Genomic DNA, 16598 nt, shown 5'->3' with positions numbered 1-16598 from the left:
CGTGCTGATAGCCTGCGTACATTTGGCGCGCTGATTTCGGTTGGTGACTGGAGGTTGCCTAAGGGAATAAAAGTAAACAGCATTTCAAAATCTTGTACAACAGAGTTATTTCTCCTTGTTGATAGGCCTTCACCAAACCAGCCATAATCAGGATTTATATTTCGTTTGGCTATATGTTATATGTTGACTAGTCAAAACTCAAGTGATGACTATACAGATAACTATATGTTGACTAGTCAAAACTCAAGTGATGACTATACAGATAACTTTTAATCACAAGAACAAAAAGTTTTGTTTTAAAATGTGCAAGCATTAAAATTCAAGAAATAATTGGAACTTTCTTTGATTGACACCGTTACATGTTGTTTTCTCTGGATGTGAGCTCAGAAGAATGTAAAAACATGCCAAATGGCTTAATATATTTTTTTTTTCGCCAAGGATCGTTAAAAATCTGACTCAGATAATATCCGGAGTGTGCCACTGGTGCGTGCTACATTTAGCAGATTCCATCGTCTTGTGTTGAGCAATCGAGATCCCAGTTGGCAAGATTATCACCTTAGCGACAACTAACTGGCCATGTTTTGTGCCGCTCAATAATCAAACACGACCTTTTCATTTTTTTTTTCAAATCGAAGAACTCCACACCTCACTCTCTCATCGTCCGCAGGCCAGCAGTAGGGTCCATTGAATCCCAGTGTCCTGCTGTAGCACAGTAGGCTAACAGGCCGATACTTGCGGGCTTTCTGGGTCGACCGGAACCAGTGTCTGACATGCTATTCTGAGAAGAAATAAACGGGTTGTTTTACAACGAGTGCTCCCGTATCTACCTGTCTGATAGTGTCCTTTGAAGTCAGTAGCGGAACAGCACAATAACGGAGATAGTTCATATTATATAAGATGTCTCGCAGGAAACAAGCCAGGCCGAAATCCTGTAAATGTAAGTTCATTTTATGTATACGTTCATATTAATTAGATGTAGCTTGTTTAAAATCGTACAGATAAATTAATGATATCATAGGCCTATAGGCAGTTCATTAAAACACAAACACCCTTTTCAGACGTTGCGATCTATAGGGCAGATGATGTAAAGGTAATCTGTTTCTGTGGCCCACGGTTAACGAGGGTGTCATGTGGCCAGCACATCGACCAATCATTTACTTTCCCCCAACTAATGTCAGTTATCCATTAGAGATGGATGTATGCTTATGAAATATCATTTAGACCAGGATTTATTTGTAGTACTGCTATACTTAGGTATATCTGCGGACTGCGGTATAGCCTATGAGTCTAAGACACTATGAAATGATGCTATACGCGACGTAGGCCTACTCATGCAGTAATTAGCTTCATTTAAAATATTCTCATCAAATATGGTTTCATTTATTCATATGCTATGAGGTACATGTATAAATAATATATTCTAAACATAACCACTTGACACATGTGCTTTTATTTGAAGAAAAGAATTCATAACTCTTCTTTTTCTTGGAACGTAAAGTCTGGCCTGATTCTCTCTCTTCTATTCTCTCACTCTCTTCCTCCCACCTCCCTCTTCTTTTCTCTCTCTCTCTCTCACTCAATCGTGCTTTCAAATCTAAGTAGAACTATGGAACTAGTACCATTGTGTGCTTAAGAAATAAGATTATGTTACTGTTATGTAACTGAAAGATTATGTAACTGAAAGAATATGTAACTGAAAGATTATATAGCTATGAAAGATTATGTTACTGAAAGATCATGTAACTGGAAGATTATGTTACTGAAAGATTATCTTACTGATAAGAATGTTGATGCCTGACTGTTACTGTATTATATTAAACTTAGGTCTAAGTGTATTAAAAGTATTTAATATCTCTACCTCTCACTCGTTTTCTGAATGTTGGTGTAGTTGTGTGCCCAGCCTCACGTTTACAAGATGAAATACAGATATTGATAACAACATTGGAAACATATAGGCCTACTATGTATTGTTTGTTTAATGTTGTATTGATACTGATAAAAGTAGCACTTTCAAACCTTGTGAAATATAGCCTAAGTCAGATGATGTAAAGGTCCACCTAACTGTGAGGGATACTTCGCATTAGTTGGTCAGTTAGTTTTTGCGTTAGCTTTATACAAGTGTAGACCTTTTTTAAAACAAAAACATTTTGCATTAGTCATACAGTTTCTAAAGTCATCTACAGGGATTAATACAAAGCGTGCATTTGTTTATGCGTTGTTCTCCTGTATCGTCATAAATGACGACACTATTTCTAGATCTCAACTAATTGGTTCTACTATTAGAACTATCAGTAGGCCGATGTCACACAGTCGATCACGTTGTTGACTTTTTTTTTTGTTTGTGAAAGGTTAAGAGGAAGGTCCAAATGTTTATTTTTCACAGACGGGGCCAGGGGTCTGCTGGAATCAGGGCCGGCCTTAGATAATTAGAGGTCCTAGGTGAAGTGAATTAGGTGGCCCTAATATGCAATTTATTAAAAACCTAGTGTAATCCAACAATACTAGTGAGGACAACTTTCTTGTCTAAAAAAAAATGTCAAGTCCATCGCGAGGCCCCCTCCAAACAGAGGCCCCAGGCGGCAGGCTACGTTTGCCTACATTTAACGCCCTGGAAGAATGCACATATGGGATAAACATTTCCAAATTTTTGAAAAAAATTAGAGGTCATTTTAAATAGGCCTATTTTTTCTAGACTGGAAAGTAATAGCCTGTGTGTACTATTACATATTTCACATAAAAAAAGTAAAGCCAGTCTTTTATTGTACTGGCCACATGCCACCATCTGTATAAGGTCTCTTTAGGAAATTTATTTAGGCATACTATCTTCATTGTTAAACTATCCTCAATCATTTATATAAAAAAAATAGATATTTCATTTTTATTCTGCACAAAAAAATGCAGTGAATAATCAACAAAACACATTTGTTGTACAAATAGACCCAGCAACGTCTAATTTTGTGTTAGCTTCTATTTCTCTTTATATTGTGCTAAGTACGTGGTGAAAACAAAGTAACACCTTATTTTTAAATATTGATAGCTACCAAGTTTTCTGGTTAGGACTTCCTTCTCGTGTTCGAGCGCCCGTGGCCCCCCTGCCGCGCCCTTTGTGCCACATTTACACTTGTGTGTCGTTGTCCTGTTCTCCCCGAGGGCCTGCGTCGCCATGGCAACCGCTGGCAGGCTCCCCGGGGTGTCCTCCTATCGCCCACCGTAGACACTCGCGTATGTGTGTGCCGCTCTCAGGGACCTTGCCTTTGACCTTCCCGTGTGTCTGGGCCCACATGTGCGCGCCGGAGGCGAGGCGAACCCCAGGGGGGCTCCGAGCTGGTGATATTAGGGCCAGGAAGAAAGGACAATTTAAACCCCAGGGATCGGGAAAAAAAAGACTAGGTCTTAGCCGTGGCATATCAATAAAAGCCAAGCTAGGGGTCGATGTTGGGGGTATGGGGGGGGGGCATTATATGGACGAAAAAGATTAAAAGAATATGACAATCAAAGGCGTTGCCTGTCGATGGGTCGATGGTGTTAATGTAGGTTGTTGTTGGTTGCAACACAAGGCGCCACAACCTGGGCTCCCACTGGCCTGGGTTCACAAGGATTACCTAGTAAATAAAAAGCTCAACTACACACACAGAGAACTTGAAGGGCAAAGAAACCCCGCTGGGATTTGACCCAGCGACTAACGAAGCTTAAAGCACTCAGTGTGCACTACTGCTTGCATATAAGCGGTTTCACACGCTTCTGTTGTTGTTTTTTTTACCTAGCTCCTCTCTCTCTCTCTCTCTCTTTCTCTCTCTCACTCTTCTTTTTTTCGATTTCTCTTTTTCAAGTGTTCTTCTGTCTTTTTTGTTCTTCTCTCTCTCTCTCTTTCTCTCTCTCACTCTTCTTTTTTTCGATTTCTCTTTTTCAAGTGTTCTTCTGTCTTTTTTGTTCTTCTCTCTCTCTCTCTTTCTCTCTCTCACTCTTCTTTTTTTCGATTTCTCTTTTTCAAGTGTTCTTCTGTCTTTTTTGTTCTTCTCTCTCTCTCTCTTTCTCTCTCTCACTCTTCTTTTTTTCGATTTCTCTTTTTCAAGTGTTCTTCTGTCTTTTTTGTTCTTCTCTCTCTCTCTCTTTCTCTCTCTCACTCTTCTTTTTTTCGATTTCTCTTTTTCAAGTGTTCTTCTGTCTTTTTTGTTCTTCTCTCTCTCTCTCTCTCTCTCTCACTCTTCTTTTTTTCGATTTCTCTTTTTCAAGTGTTCTTCTGTCTTTTTTGTTCTTCTCTCTCTCTCTCTGTCTTTCTCTCTCTCATCTTTGCCTTTCTCATTCTTGTTCTTTGAATTTCATACTTTTTGAAGTGTTTAGTGTTTTTTTCCTCGCTTGCTCTTTCCCCCTGCTCACTCTCTCATTCTTTTCTAATATTTAAGAGTTTCCCCCCTTAGTTCCTTTTTCCACTTACACATTTCGTGTTTCATTCCGTGTCTGTACATGCAGGGAGTCAGAGAGAGAGAGAGAGAGAGAGAGAGAGAGAGAGAGCGTAAAGAAATACATGGTAGTGGGGGAGGGGGTCTATTTCAGGAACAATAATAATATAATCGATATAATCGAAGACTTGCTTTCTAAACACTACAAGACGGTGACGCCATTTGACGCTTCCACTGCTTCCCATGACTTGACATTGCGTCACACTCTGGCTAATGGATCTATCTTGATCCACCAGATTAAATGTTTCAAATAGCATTTACGTCAGCTACGGTCCTACCAGTAGTCCGTAATATATTAATATAATAATAATAATGATAAAATAACAAAAAAAATAAGAAGAAAATCTAAGCTTAGAGATTAAACGACTATGGACTTTATCTAGAAAAACAATATACCCTATTGTTATATCAACTGAAGGGATAACTACAACTGATCTCGCAAACACATACCAAGCCCTTATTAACTCCCCTAAGAAGATTCTCGTTGCCTGTCAGAGGGAAGGGGGGGGGGGTACAGCTGTAGACCTGCCACATAATCAGAAATTTCCTGAGTGGACATTGTTATTGAAGACTGGGATTTTGAAGTTCGGGATCTTTAGGGTGCATCTGAGTCCACCCGACTTTTAATGGGTACCTGGCATTAGTTGGGTAAAAGTTAAGGCGGTTGGTCGTTGGTCCACATCACACCTTCGTTAACCGCGGGCCACAGAAACAGATTACCCTTATACCATGTGTCCTATAGATCGCAAGGTTAGAAAATCCTTGAGTAGACACTCTTAAGGGGAGACTACAACGATTTGTTATTCTGTAATGAATCTCCATCTTGGCAGCTCCGGAGAATTTAAAACACCTTGCATAATAATAATGATAATAATAACAAGGCTTGTCTTCGAGTCCGAAGATTAAACGAGGAATGCAATATTTCCCGTGGTTACGCAGCCCCAGCTGCGACCTATATATTTTGCCACCTCCAGCACAGGGATAACCATTGTCCGCCGGTGGTTGACTGAATCTTGTTATATTTATACTAACTAAAGCCTCAATGTTAATTTTTTTTGCTCGCGTGCCTAGTGTATGAACCTAGTCACCTACTGATAGTGTTTTTAATAGTCACTGGATATGTAATGGAGACTTTGGTCTACCTTCAATATGGACCCACAATGTTACGCGTGTCGTCTCCCATTTACAATTTAATTGGCCAGGTTTTTTAGTAAGGTCATCAGAAGAGAATGATTCCATTTTAGTTTTCTGCAACACTGTGTACATACAAGCAGATGTCAAGTTGGAAATTAGGGACAAAACGTTGATAGACTTCCTTTTTTTTTTTTACAGTAATATTTCTATTGTTAGTATTACCCTTCTGTCTTATTATTTGTAAATTCTGCTAAAAGCTTTACTTCGATATCTTTATTGTTTAAACATTTTTTTTTCATATAATTATTACAGGTGTAAGGTGTAAATACTATAGTTTTTTTTCCATAAAGTGGTATATATGCAATCACGAACAATTAAAAATATATATTAGAGGAACACCTTGGAACAGAGAAAGAACAAATAGATGCAGCTCCGTAAGCTCCACTCATGCTACGCCTTTAATTTAATGACCACCCCATTTGCATTTGTTATCAGGTTTATTTTTATTTGAAGTTTGAATCCTAATGGATGACATGTCACTTCTGTTACACTTGGTTGCTGAATTGTCTACAAGAAGGTCCATTCCAGTTGTTTCCTATATTCTCATGCAAGGGTCGCCCTGTTTCTTAGTACATGAATCTACCAGGACTGTACAGGGTTTAATTTTAGCCTTGTTCCTGACATGAATCAGAACCTCTCATTTTGGAATAAAGAGAATGTACTCCCGAGTTCAAAGATTATGGAAGATTGAAGTCTTTCATGCTGTTACCTTAGCCCAGTCGTGATCTGGACCGACTGCGCAACCTGTGGGCTTTGGAGACCAATAGCTTGTTGCCACGTCGTACAGACCTATGACGTGGAAACAATCTATTGGTCTCCGCTCCCTACAGGTTGCGACGTTGCAGGTCAGTGTTCAGGCCTAGCTGGACAGAAATTAATACAAACCCGCCACCACCAAATATTTCTCGAATACTTCTTTCAAACAATTAGGTACAATTACGAATTGTCAGTTTGAACCACTGTCTTCTGAGGCTTTTAGTTTGACGAGTTTCGGACGTTCCTGCAGAAGTGAAGATTATTATGTCCTTGACCCTCCTGCAGGTCGGCAAGGGGGGGGGGGAGCGACAATCAGGGTTCGAACCTGCTACAATCGTGACACTAGTCCGTAGCCCAAACACTCAGGCAGCCCTTGATGCTGGAAAATGTCAACAACGCTGTACTTGTACGGGAATCGTTCTTATCTTATACGGACAAACAATTGTTAGTCATCGTCATCATATTTCTTATAAGTATTGTTCGTTGAACCATTGACATTTAGATTTCGCTAACACGCGACATTTGTTGTACAAAAGTATATGGCCACAACCAGCAGCATCAATTATGTGCGGTTTTGACAAAACATATATCAACTCACTTTGTCCGCCTGTCTGTCTGTCTGGTACAAATTTTGAACGCGTTATTTCTCCCACTTCCCTAATGGAAACTATACATAACTATTCATTGCTCCTAACAAAACACGAATCAAGCAAAATTATCAATTATTAATTAAAAAGTCACAATTAATTTTGGTATAGAAAAATGGAAATAAATGTACAGTATTGAGATATTTGGCTGTAAACGCGCAGTTTTTTCCTTTGATAAAAAATATTCTCCATAACAAAATTTATGAATTTCCTCTATTTGAATAAATAGTTGGTAACTTTTTTTATTGATTCGTGTATTGTCATGGACTATGAATAATCGTGCAAAATTTCAACTTGATCCGAGAATGGCAAGTGGGAGAAACGTGTACAATTTTAGTGCAAGACAGACAGACAGACAGGCATACGGAGTGAGTTAATTTCAGCTTTGTAAAAATACAAATAAATAAACACCAGAGCTTAGAAACTCGGCATCGAAATCGCTGGAATGCAACGGCTGAAGATCGCGATGAAGCCCTCCTGATCTTTCTTTTTGAATATCTGAACTCTAAATAATTTTTAAAATTAAAATGTCACAGGGTAGTCACACCAATACAACGTCATTATTTTATATTGTAAAATGAAAGTTGACAATATTCATTAACAATAGTTATATTATTATTATTTTTTTTTTTTGAAAAAATCTTGAATTAAAAACATTTTTTTTTGTTTTATTAATTTTATTTTGGTTTTAAACTTTTAGCTGAAGAGTTAAATGACCAAGATGAGACAACTCTGCTCACAACAGCAGCAGCCGATGTTGACATCACCAAGGAGATTTCAGGTAAATTTTGCCTCCCCCCCTTCACCTTTTTTTTTCTTGCAGTGAGAAATCAATAAAATGTACAGCAATGAATTTTTTTTTCAAACCTCTAAAAAAACGAATACATCTTGTACTCTATAAGTTCTTTTTAATGAGACATTTTCCATTAAAATCAATGATTAACTGCCTCATTAGCAAATTTTTTGTAGGTTCACTTACCCAATCTTGAAATCCTTGATGCCTGGTCGTGCGGTTTGCGCGGTGGACTGTCGTTCGGATTTATCGACGGTCGAGGGTTCAAACCCTGCCCGCTCCCATCCCCCGTCGTCCTGCGGGAGGTTTGGACTAGGAAGTAAACTATCTTCAACTCTGAAGGAACATCCGAAACATGTAAAACATTTTACAAACAAACATCCTATGTTTACAGTTGATAAAGTTGATTTGTATTTTATAGAGTGAGTCTCAACATGTCGAAACTTTCTTTCTAATCTAAGAACATGTCACCAGAGGCGGCCTTAGCTGTGCGTGGGGCCCTGGGCGAATGTCGCATGCCTAATTCTAACCCAAAATATCATGCTAAAAACTTTCACGGTTGTTGTTATAGAGGCCAGTATAGTTTTAACAATAATGCCTACAAGGTGTATGTGAAGTCGACATATAGATCTAGACTCATCTAGAGTATTGGTACGGTACATTAGATGGGCTGCATTTTTTTTTGTTTGATTGTCAGATGGCGGTAAAAGAATTTCCATATCGCTCGACCCAGGGCCGGCCCTAGCATATGGGGGGCCCTATGCGAAACGGATCGAGCGGGGCCTAGTCTGGGTAGGGATGAGCATAATGTCAAATTTTTTTTTTTTTGAATTAGAAAATAGGCCTACTTTCGTCTTTGCAATAAATTTTTTATCAAATGAAAGCTTGCAATGCCACTTTTTAATTATAGGCACCCCAAAATGTCAATTTTGTCTATTCTTCAGGAGATTTGAATAAATTCAAAAAAAAGTTCAGGACTTTATCGTATATTTTGCCTTTTCATGAGATTTCCTGGAGGCCCTGGAAAACCAGGAGGTCGCGAAAACCCTGTTATTTTATATACGTTTAATTTAATAATGTACACTTAGAATAAACGCGGGGTCCACTGCGACCGCATAGGCTGCAGTGGCCTAACGCCGGCTCTGGCGCGACCCCTCCCTGGCGCTGGTCTAGGGCGGTTACACCCCCCACCCCTCGCCACCTTCTGGGCCGCCTCTGAAGCCAGCGACTCCTACAAGGATGGGCTTCTCTACCGTTCCCTTTTTATCTTCATTCAGTAAAAGGTCTGGCCTTTTATTTTTATTATCCTCCCAGCGTATTTATTAGCTTTTTCAGAGAGGAATGGAGAAAGACGGTCGAGCGGATCATACTTGGTGCCCCAGCGGTCCAACAGACTAACACTAATTGATAGGTGAAAGTGAACAGTAAAGAGGGGGGGGGGGAAGTACATATTTCAAGCAGTGTACTGGGGGGGGGGTAGAAAGAGAGATGCTTATGCTGGATAACCTATCTTTACCGCAGTAATCTAGCTATACCATGTTTACTAAACTATTTTTAAAAACATCTTTAAAAAAAATAAACTTGAAAAACGAGGGATGTAATAACCACCAAATTGATTATAACTAATTAGCATATCTTTGCTGATTGTCCATTAAAAGGATCCACACCATGACCCTCGAGGCCATCAGAAGGATCGCCAGGCGTAAGTGAAACGACACCCCTAGCATCCTCCGTCTGAAGAGTTTCACGCGCATTTGAATGCAAATAGATCACACCCTATTTGGGAGAACGACCTGCGGCCAAGTCAAAGGTCAAGGACCTCAAGGGAATTCACTTCATTTTCCTGTAATGTTCCACCACCGCATTTATAAGCACAGTTGTGACCCAGCCCCCCAAATGAGAAAAAGCACAGCGGAAGTGACGTATTCAGATGCCCCTTTCTCTATATTTCCATCTCGAGAAACACGAAACAAGAGACATGAATCTCCTGTTTGCCTTTATTGTCTCAGACACAGTGGCCGGGTGATCTCCCCTCGTTTGTATATAAAAATAATACAGCTTACATTCAAGTCTGAAGAATAAGGAGGAGTGCAGTATTTTACGTGGCTACGCGGGTCCCAGTTATTTGGATGGGCTGGAAAGCACCAACTCTTGATTGCGTCTCATGGAGAGAGCACGAGATGCGAAGCAAGGCCAGCATGAAAGAGCACCGAACCAACAAAAAGCTGAGAGAAGAAGCAGGCCTATCTGCAACTGACCCAACCCATGCCACGTATGCGGCCGGCTTTTTTAAAGCGAGGATTGGACTTTACAATCATCTTCGTGTTCATAGGAAATGTGCTGATCTTCTACCACGAAGGAGGAGCTATATGTATGTAGTGGAGTGGATACTTGTTTAGGCCACACTGGCCACCCCGATATCCACGTGACTTTCCCCCATGATGGCGTCTTGTGTCCGCGCGTATAAAGGCCGAACAACGTGGACACTGCCCATTCTACCGGTATCTCTTGTCACTGTAGTGTCTGCACGTTACTGGACCTACTTTGTCTCTACTCCCTTTTCGTGCCTTGTTCTACACCATGTGTTTTCGCATGACTGCAGGTCTTGAAAGTGTAATAAAGAAATTGAAATCGGCCTACGAGCTGCCTTCGTCATGTCATTTAGAATTTAGTTTTCTGTGCCAAACCCACCACATATACATCCAGCAAAGACATAATCGTGGTCGGTTTAGACTCTCTTTCGCTGTTTATGTCTGTACTCGATAGTAGATACCGCACAGCAAATAAACAAACGCATGGTCTTGCGGTATGCGCGCTGAAGTGTCTTCTAGATGGTCCCGGGTTCAATCCCTGCCCGCTGCCATGCACCGTAGTCTTACGGGAGTTTTATCTAGGAAGTAAATTTTCTTGAACTCTGAAGAAACATCCGAAACATGTAAACATTTTAGAAACTTTGCGCAAACATTTTACAAAGAAGCAAAAAGTTTACTTAAAAAGTTCGTTATATTTCAAAGACTATTATATTCTATCGCGTACTGCAATAAAAGACTATGACACTAGTGGGAGGAGCAATTTCTAGAACAAAGTTTTGGCTTCATTTGTGGGTGTACATCGATCTGTTGGATATGAAATATAACCAAAACAAAAAGGTGATACCTCTTTTAAAATAGAGTTAGTTTATTTAAATGCAGCTGAATAACATTTGAGTTAAGATGCACCACCGTATGCTAGCAATTTAAAAGTTTACTGCGTTAGTGAGAAAATAATACTTTTGAATGTTGATAAAAGAATTATGAAGTCAACTATTATCAATTCAGCTTGATAGAGATCCAGATCTAGTAAGACAATGGAAAAAAATGACAATCTACATTATAATGTTCATTTAATGACCTGATTAAAAAAATATCTTTTAACACTAGTTAATTTTTTATATTTTTTGTTTTACATTCCGGGTCGATACCACATTAGCGCAGTAACAATATTTACCCCCCCCCATCCCACCCCCGGATTTATTAGTATTGTAAAACAGATATCAGAATGCAACTTGTTTCGTCGTCTAGTGAATTAGAGTCGCCACTTTTCATTTACTTTTTAAAAAAATCTTACGCCTGATTCGTGACGTCATTCTTTAGTCCGATCACCAAGTCTTGAACTCTTTGAACCGTGACAAATATGATGGGTGGTGAACCTTGACGCTGTCTTTTAATCAATCCGACTAAATTGCCTTAGGAAAGAAAGAGTAACTCTAATAATTTTGCCAAGCCTTGTTATAAAAGTAATTTAAACTTTGTAACTCTTGCATAAATTTACCTCCCTTTAAGAATTTTTTAATTTATTGAATCAAATCTCAATTCCAGAAAGCCAAGAACAGCTCAGTGAAGTCCCAGTTCACCAACCTTTGGACAGTGACGTCAGTCTAAGTTCAACCGTAAATACTAAGACGGGTACAGATCCGATCCCCAGCCAAGCAGATCCGAAGTCTGTGGAAGACGCTTCGAAGTCTAAAGTGATGCGGTGTGAGACATGCAACGCGGTGTTCGACAGTCTTGACCAGTTCATGGATCACCGCAATTTTGAGTGTGGGGCTGACCTAGGTAAGCACATTGTTTCAATGTTAAATTGTTATAAATCTTTGCCAGTTTCGTATTGCTGTAACTTAGCCAACAGAGAGCCCAAAGTACCTCAACGAAAGGAGTATTTAAAAATACTGGTTTAATAATAGAACAACAGTAATGTTATAGCAACTATCAAACTAGAGCAGTGATGCCCAAAATACGGCCCGCGGGCCAAATCCGGCCCGCGACGTGGTTCCATCCGGCCCGCCGAAATGTCGGCACAAAGTGTAGACAACCCTATCAAAAAAAAAAAGGTTGACTTATGTATCTTTATCTACGTTAGGGCTCTCAATTTTTCTTTGATTGATAGGTACCATGACCTTTAACCTTAGTGTGTTAATGAAATAAGAATCTACCAGACAAAGAGAACGGATCTTTACATTTTTTTGTGGATAATAAGCCAACATATTTGATTTGTAAAGAAAGTGTGGTTGTTTCAAAAAAGAACAACATATAAAAGTTTGAGACGCGGATAAAAAGATTGTTAAACTACGCATAGAGATTACATTATCGAAGGAAATATTTACCAAAAAGCGACAAGAAAATGAGTCGGCGTCAAAGTTAGCTACAATGTTGCTCTTACGGTATTTTAAGTATAGGAATTAAGCCATTTTCTGACGCGTGAAACAAAAATCACTTCGGATATTCCTTAATGTAAGTAATAGATCCACGGGTTTCTAATCTAATAGTTTCAAATTCAGGTAAATTTCATTTCGTTTTTTTTTTTTTTTTTACATTTTCGTTCATGTGGCCCGCCACACGAGTGTCAAAAATTAAAGTGGCCCACTGGTCGAATTAGGTTGGGCATCACTGAACTAGAGTACTCAATAATAACAACACGTATTTCTTGTTTACATCCTAGATCTAATTATCGTCCATCTTGACTTCCTCTATCTTTGAGAGTGCCTCTGTCCTGTGTCTTAAGGTGCACAGTCTTTCACCTATAGACACAGGGCGCAATGTAGGGTCATAACAGTATCAATCGCTTGCCATACCTATTTCTAAACTCTTTGAGGTTGTTTGGGGCCTATTGATAATTGTTCAATACCCAAGGCAATGTGTCACCGTCTATTCTGGGACATGTTTTGGTTTGTGTTTTTTTGGCTTTATAAGTTTTGAACGTCTTTCAAAAATAAAGATTACTACATCCTAGTCCAGACCTTTAGGGCGGAAGGGATAGGCACTAAGGCAGTGCGATATGGTTTAACATCTATGGTTTAACATCGTGATGACAGTCTGGAGCGCGTACCAACCGAGCAGTCAGCGATCTATATATTGCAAACTAGTTGGGTCAGAATAGAACATTGTCAATATATAATATGTATTGTAAGCTAGTTGGGTCAGAATAGAACGCTGTCAATTTATATTGTGTATTGTAAACTAGTTGAGTCAGAATAGAATGCTGTCAAAATATATTGTGTATTGCAAGCTAGTTGGGTCATAATAGAACGCTGTCAATATATATTGTGTATTGTAAACTAGTTGGGTCAGAATAGAACGCTGTCAATATATATTGTGTATTGTAAGCTAGTTGGGTCAGAATAGAACGCTGTCAAAATATATTGTGTATTGTTACAGTATTGTAAACTAGTTGGGTCAGAATAGAACGCTGTCAATATATATTGTGTATTGTAAACTAGTTGGGTCAGAATAGAACGCTGTTAATATATATTGTGTATTGTAAGCTAGTTGAATCAGAATAGAACGCTGTCAAAATATATTGTGTATTGTAAGCTAGTTGGGTCCGAATAGAACGCTGTCAAAATATATTGTGTATTGTAAGCTAGTTGGGTCAGAATAGAACGCTGTCAAAATATATTGTGTATTGTAAGCTAGTTGGGTCAGAATAGAACGCTATCAATATATATTGTGTATTGTAAACTAGTTGGGTCAGAATAGAACGGTGTCACTATATCTTTCTATTGTCTTTTTTCTTCGTACCTCATGACACTGCCAATTAATTCTTTTTTTTCTAAATCAAAGTCTTGTGTGGTATCTAATAATTTCTTCTAGAAACAATGCCTGCTTACCAAAGCTGTGACTGCAACACGTAGATATAGATCAGCATTGCCCAAACTTTTTCCTTAACGGAACACTTCGCACACTCTGAGTATTTAGAGGAACACTTCGCACATTCTGAGTATTTAGAGGAACACTTCGCACACTCTGAGTATTTAGAGGAACACTTCGCACACTCTGAGTATTTAGAGGAACACTTCGCACATTCTGAGTATTTAGAGGAACACTTCGCACATTCTGAGTATTTAGAGGAACACTTCGCACACTCTGAGTATTTAGAGGAACACTTCACACATTCTGAGTATTTAGAGGAACACTTCGCACATTCTGAGTATTTAGAGGAACACTTCGCACATTCTTTATTATTTAGCGGAACACTTCGCACATTCTGAGTATTTAGCGGAACACTTTACTTATTATTTTTTTTGGAGAGATTGATGATCGTGGTGGCTTCTAGTTCATTATTCAGGTAGTTTATGGAACACCTATGCGTTCCTCGTGGAACACTAGGGTCCCGCGGAACACAGTTTGGGAACCACTGATATAGATGAATGGCATTTTCGGTTAAACTAAACTGTCTGACAGAAGTATGTATATTTATGCAACGAGAGTAGACATTTTTACAGCGTTCTCTGTGGTCGCTCTTCAGCTGAATGCAATAAAGAGTCCTCCTTTTCCCCCCATTCAACCGTGGCTGAACGTTGCGACCATTTATTTGCCTATATTGCATGTACTGGACGCCACCAACTATGAAACGTGATGAAGAGTCATTATACTGCCTCCATGTGCATTGGCATCTGACCCGCATGGTAGCTCTCCAGGGATCATATTCATTTACACTGTCATCCTCTGGAGGACATTTTCACACATGTGGCTCTTTGAGGTTCTGGAAATATTTTTCCTTTAGTTTGGTTGATCTACCTTGAACGCTGTCGTCATGTCTGGCATGTTTTCAAAACATTTTATAGAAATAGGTTCAATGGCGGTTGGGATGGGTTCGATTTTAAATTTTCGGATTTTCTTCAAATTGTCTAAATTGTCATACTTATTAAATAAGAAAAAAAAAAACAGTCTTAGGGAGTCGTGTGTTATAAGACAGTGGCATCTGTAGGGCGTGTCACCCAGTGCGGCACGCACCCCCTAGTGACGCCACTGTTGTAAGAAACTCAGATAACATCAACCTCGTTTTGAGATTTTTTATTCAATATTTCTGCATGGTTTTCAATGTCTTCCATGTGTATTTCGTTGAGCCACCATGTTTTTGTTCTAGAAATCAACTTAGTTTTACATAAGTTTAACAGCTTTCTGATGTTTGATTCATTTTCTCTGCCAGCATACGCACTTTGTATGAATCGCTGTTTAGGTCTCATGAGATGAGATCACTGACTCACATTCTTACATAGAGGAATTTAGTTTCTTGTTTATGCCATGTGGGTTATAGTCTACACAATTAGCAAGTTCTTTAGAAGCTGTTGTGTAAGGTTGCATATTGATTGTATTCTTCAGCTCATTATGTGAAGACTCGCAAGCGTTAGCAGGACTTAAAAAATCACAGATACTTTTTTTTTTGGAAAATCATTTTAGAGACGGAAATCGATTTTTTTTTTGGAAACATTGTTCGATAAGCTGCTTGCCTGTTTGGCTTTGTCGTTCGTGAAGCTCTTAATTGTGTTGGTTTGTAGGCAAAATAACAATAACAACTAAAAACAGACTATGAAATTCGACCAATTTTTAGTGCAATGTCCAACTTCCGTTTTATGTAAACAAGAGTCGCGTACGTTGTGTAGGTACGTGACAGTTATATCGGCGTATGAAATATTTCTTGATGTAAGTAGAGATATTTATTTGAGAAGTTTTTGGATCACTTTGAGATAATTATAGAGTAGATCTCTAGTCCCAATAAATACCTGGCATGATTGTCATACTGGTCACATGACAATGCCATAAAAATCGTTGGACATAGAAACCATTAAGCGTTACATCTTTTGCCTTATAGAAGAAAAAAAAACACTCTTTATGTATAGGCTAGTAATAATTCTAAATTAAAGTAGTCACGGGCCCCGGAATCAGTATCTTGTCCCATATTATCATCGGCATTACATTAGTCATAAGGATAGGTTTCATATTTTAAAAACGTCACGAGTCACAACTCAGAGAAAGCAATGCAGTTAGAGATCTAGTTCAGATTTCTAAAATGTTACATTGAAGATAATTTTAACTCATTATCTCCGTAATTATTTTTCCACTTTTTCCATGTTCTGACAGAATTTTTATCACATTTGTACATTGTACCCTGTTATGATTAAACTTCAATAACATTTTTGTTTATAATCAGAAAACGTTACTTTTGGTATAGATTTATAGGAGAATGCATGCTCTTTTTATATAACACAAATTAAAGTTTATAAAACCAAACATTATTTTAATTTAATGAGGTCAAATCAACGATGATGTCGTTAATTAGGAGAGAAAGAGTTAAAAAAGGTAATATGAGTTTTAATGTTGTCGTCGCAAACGGAAAAGGCGAGTGCTTATGTCTGGGAGAGCATACCATGAGCTTTGGGAAGGAGTGTAACACTTGGAACTTTCTGGACACATTTGAGCTGTAAGCCTA

General features: G+C 38.8%; 1 protein-coding gene across 3 annotated transcripts in view; it reads left to right on the top strand.

Annotated features, from left to right (window-relative positions):
- The window catches only part of LOC106059130 (zinc finger protein 423-like), a 51515-nt gene continuing 34917 nt past the window's right edge, over positions 1-16598 (top strand). For all 3 annotated transcript variants that reach the window (XM_056035619.1, XM_056035620.1, XM_056035617.1), the window contains exons 1-3: positions 1-937; positions 7758-7838; positions 11708-11944. In XM_056035619.1, the coding sequence (XP_055891594.1) occupies positions 898-937; positions 7758-7838; positions 11708-11944 (358 nt within the window). In that variant the 5' untranslated portion in view covers positions 1-897. The remainder of the gene's footprint in view (positions 938-7757; positions 7839-11707; positions 11945-16598) is intronic.

The sequence above is a fragment of the Biomphalaria glabrata genome, chromosome 7, assembly GCF_947242115.1.
Source record: "Biomphalaria glabrata chromosome 7, xgBioGlab47.1, whole genome shotgun sequence".
In the NCBI taxonomy this organism is placed as follows: Eukaryota; Metazoa; Mollusca; class Gastropoda; family Planorbidae; genus Biomphalaria; species Biomphalaria glabrata.
This window is presented reverse-complemented; position numbering and strand designations above follow the sequence as displayed.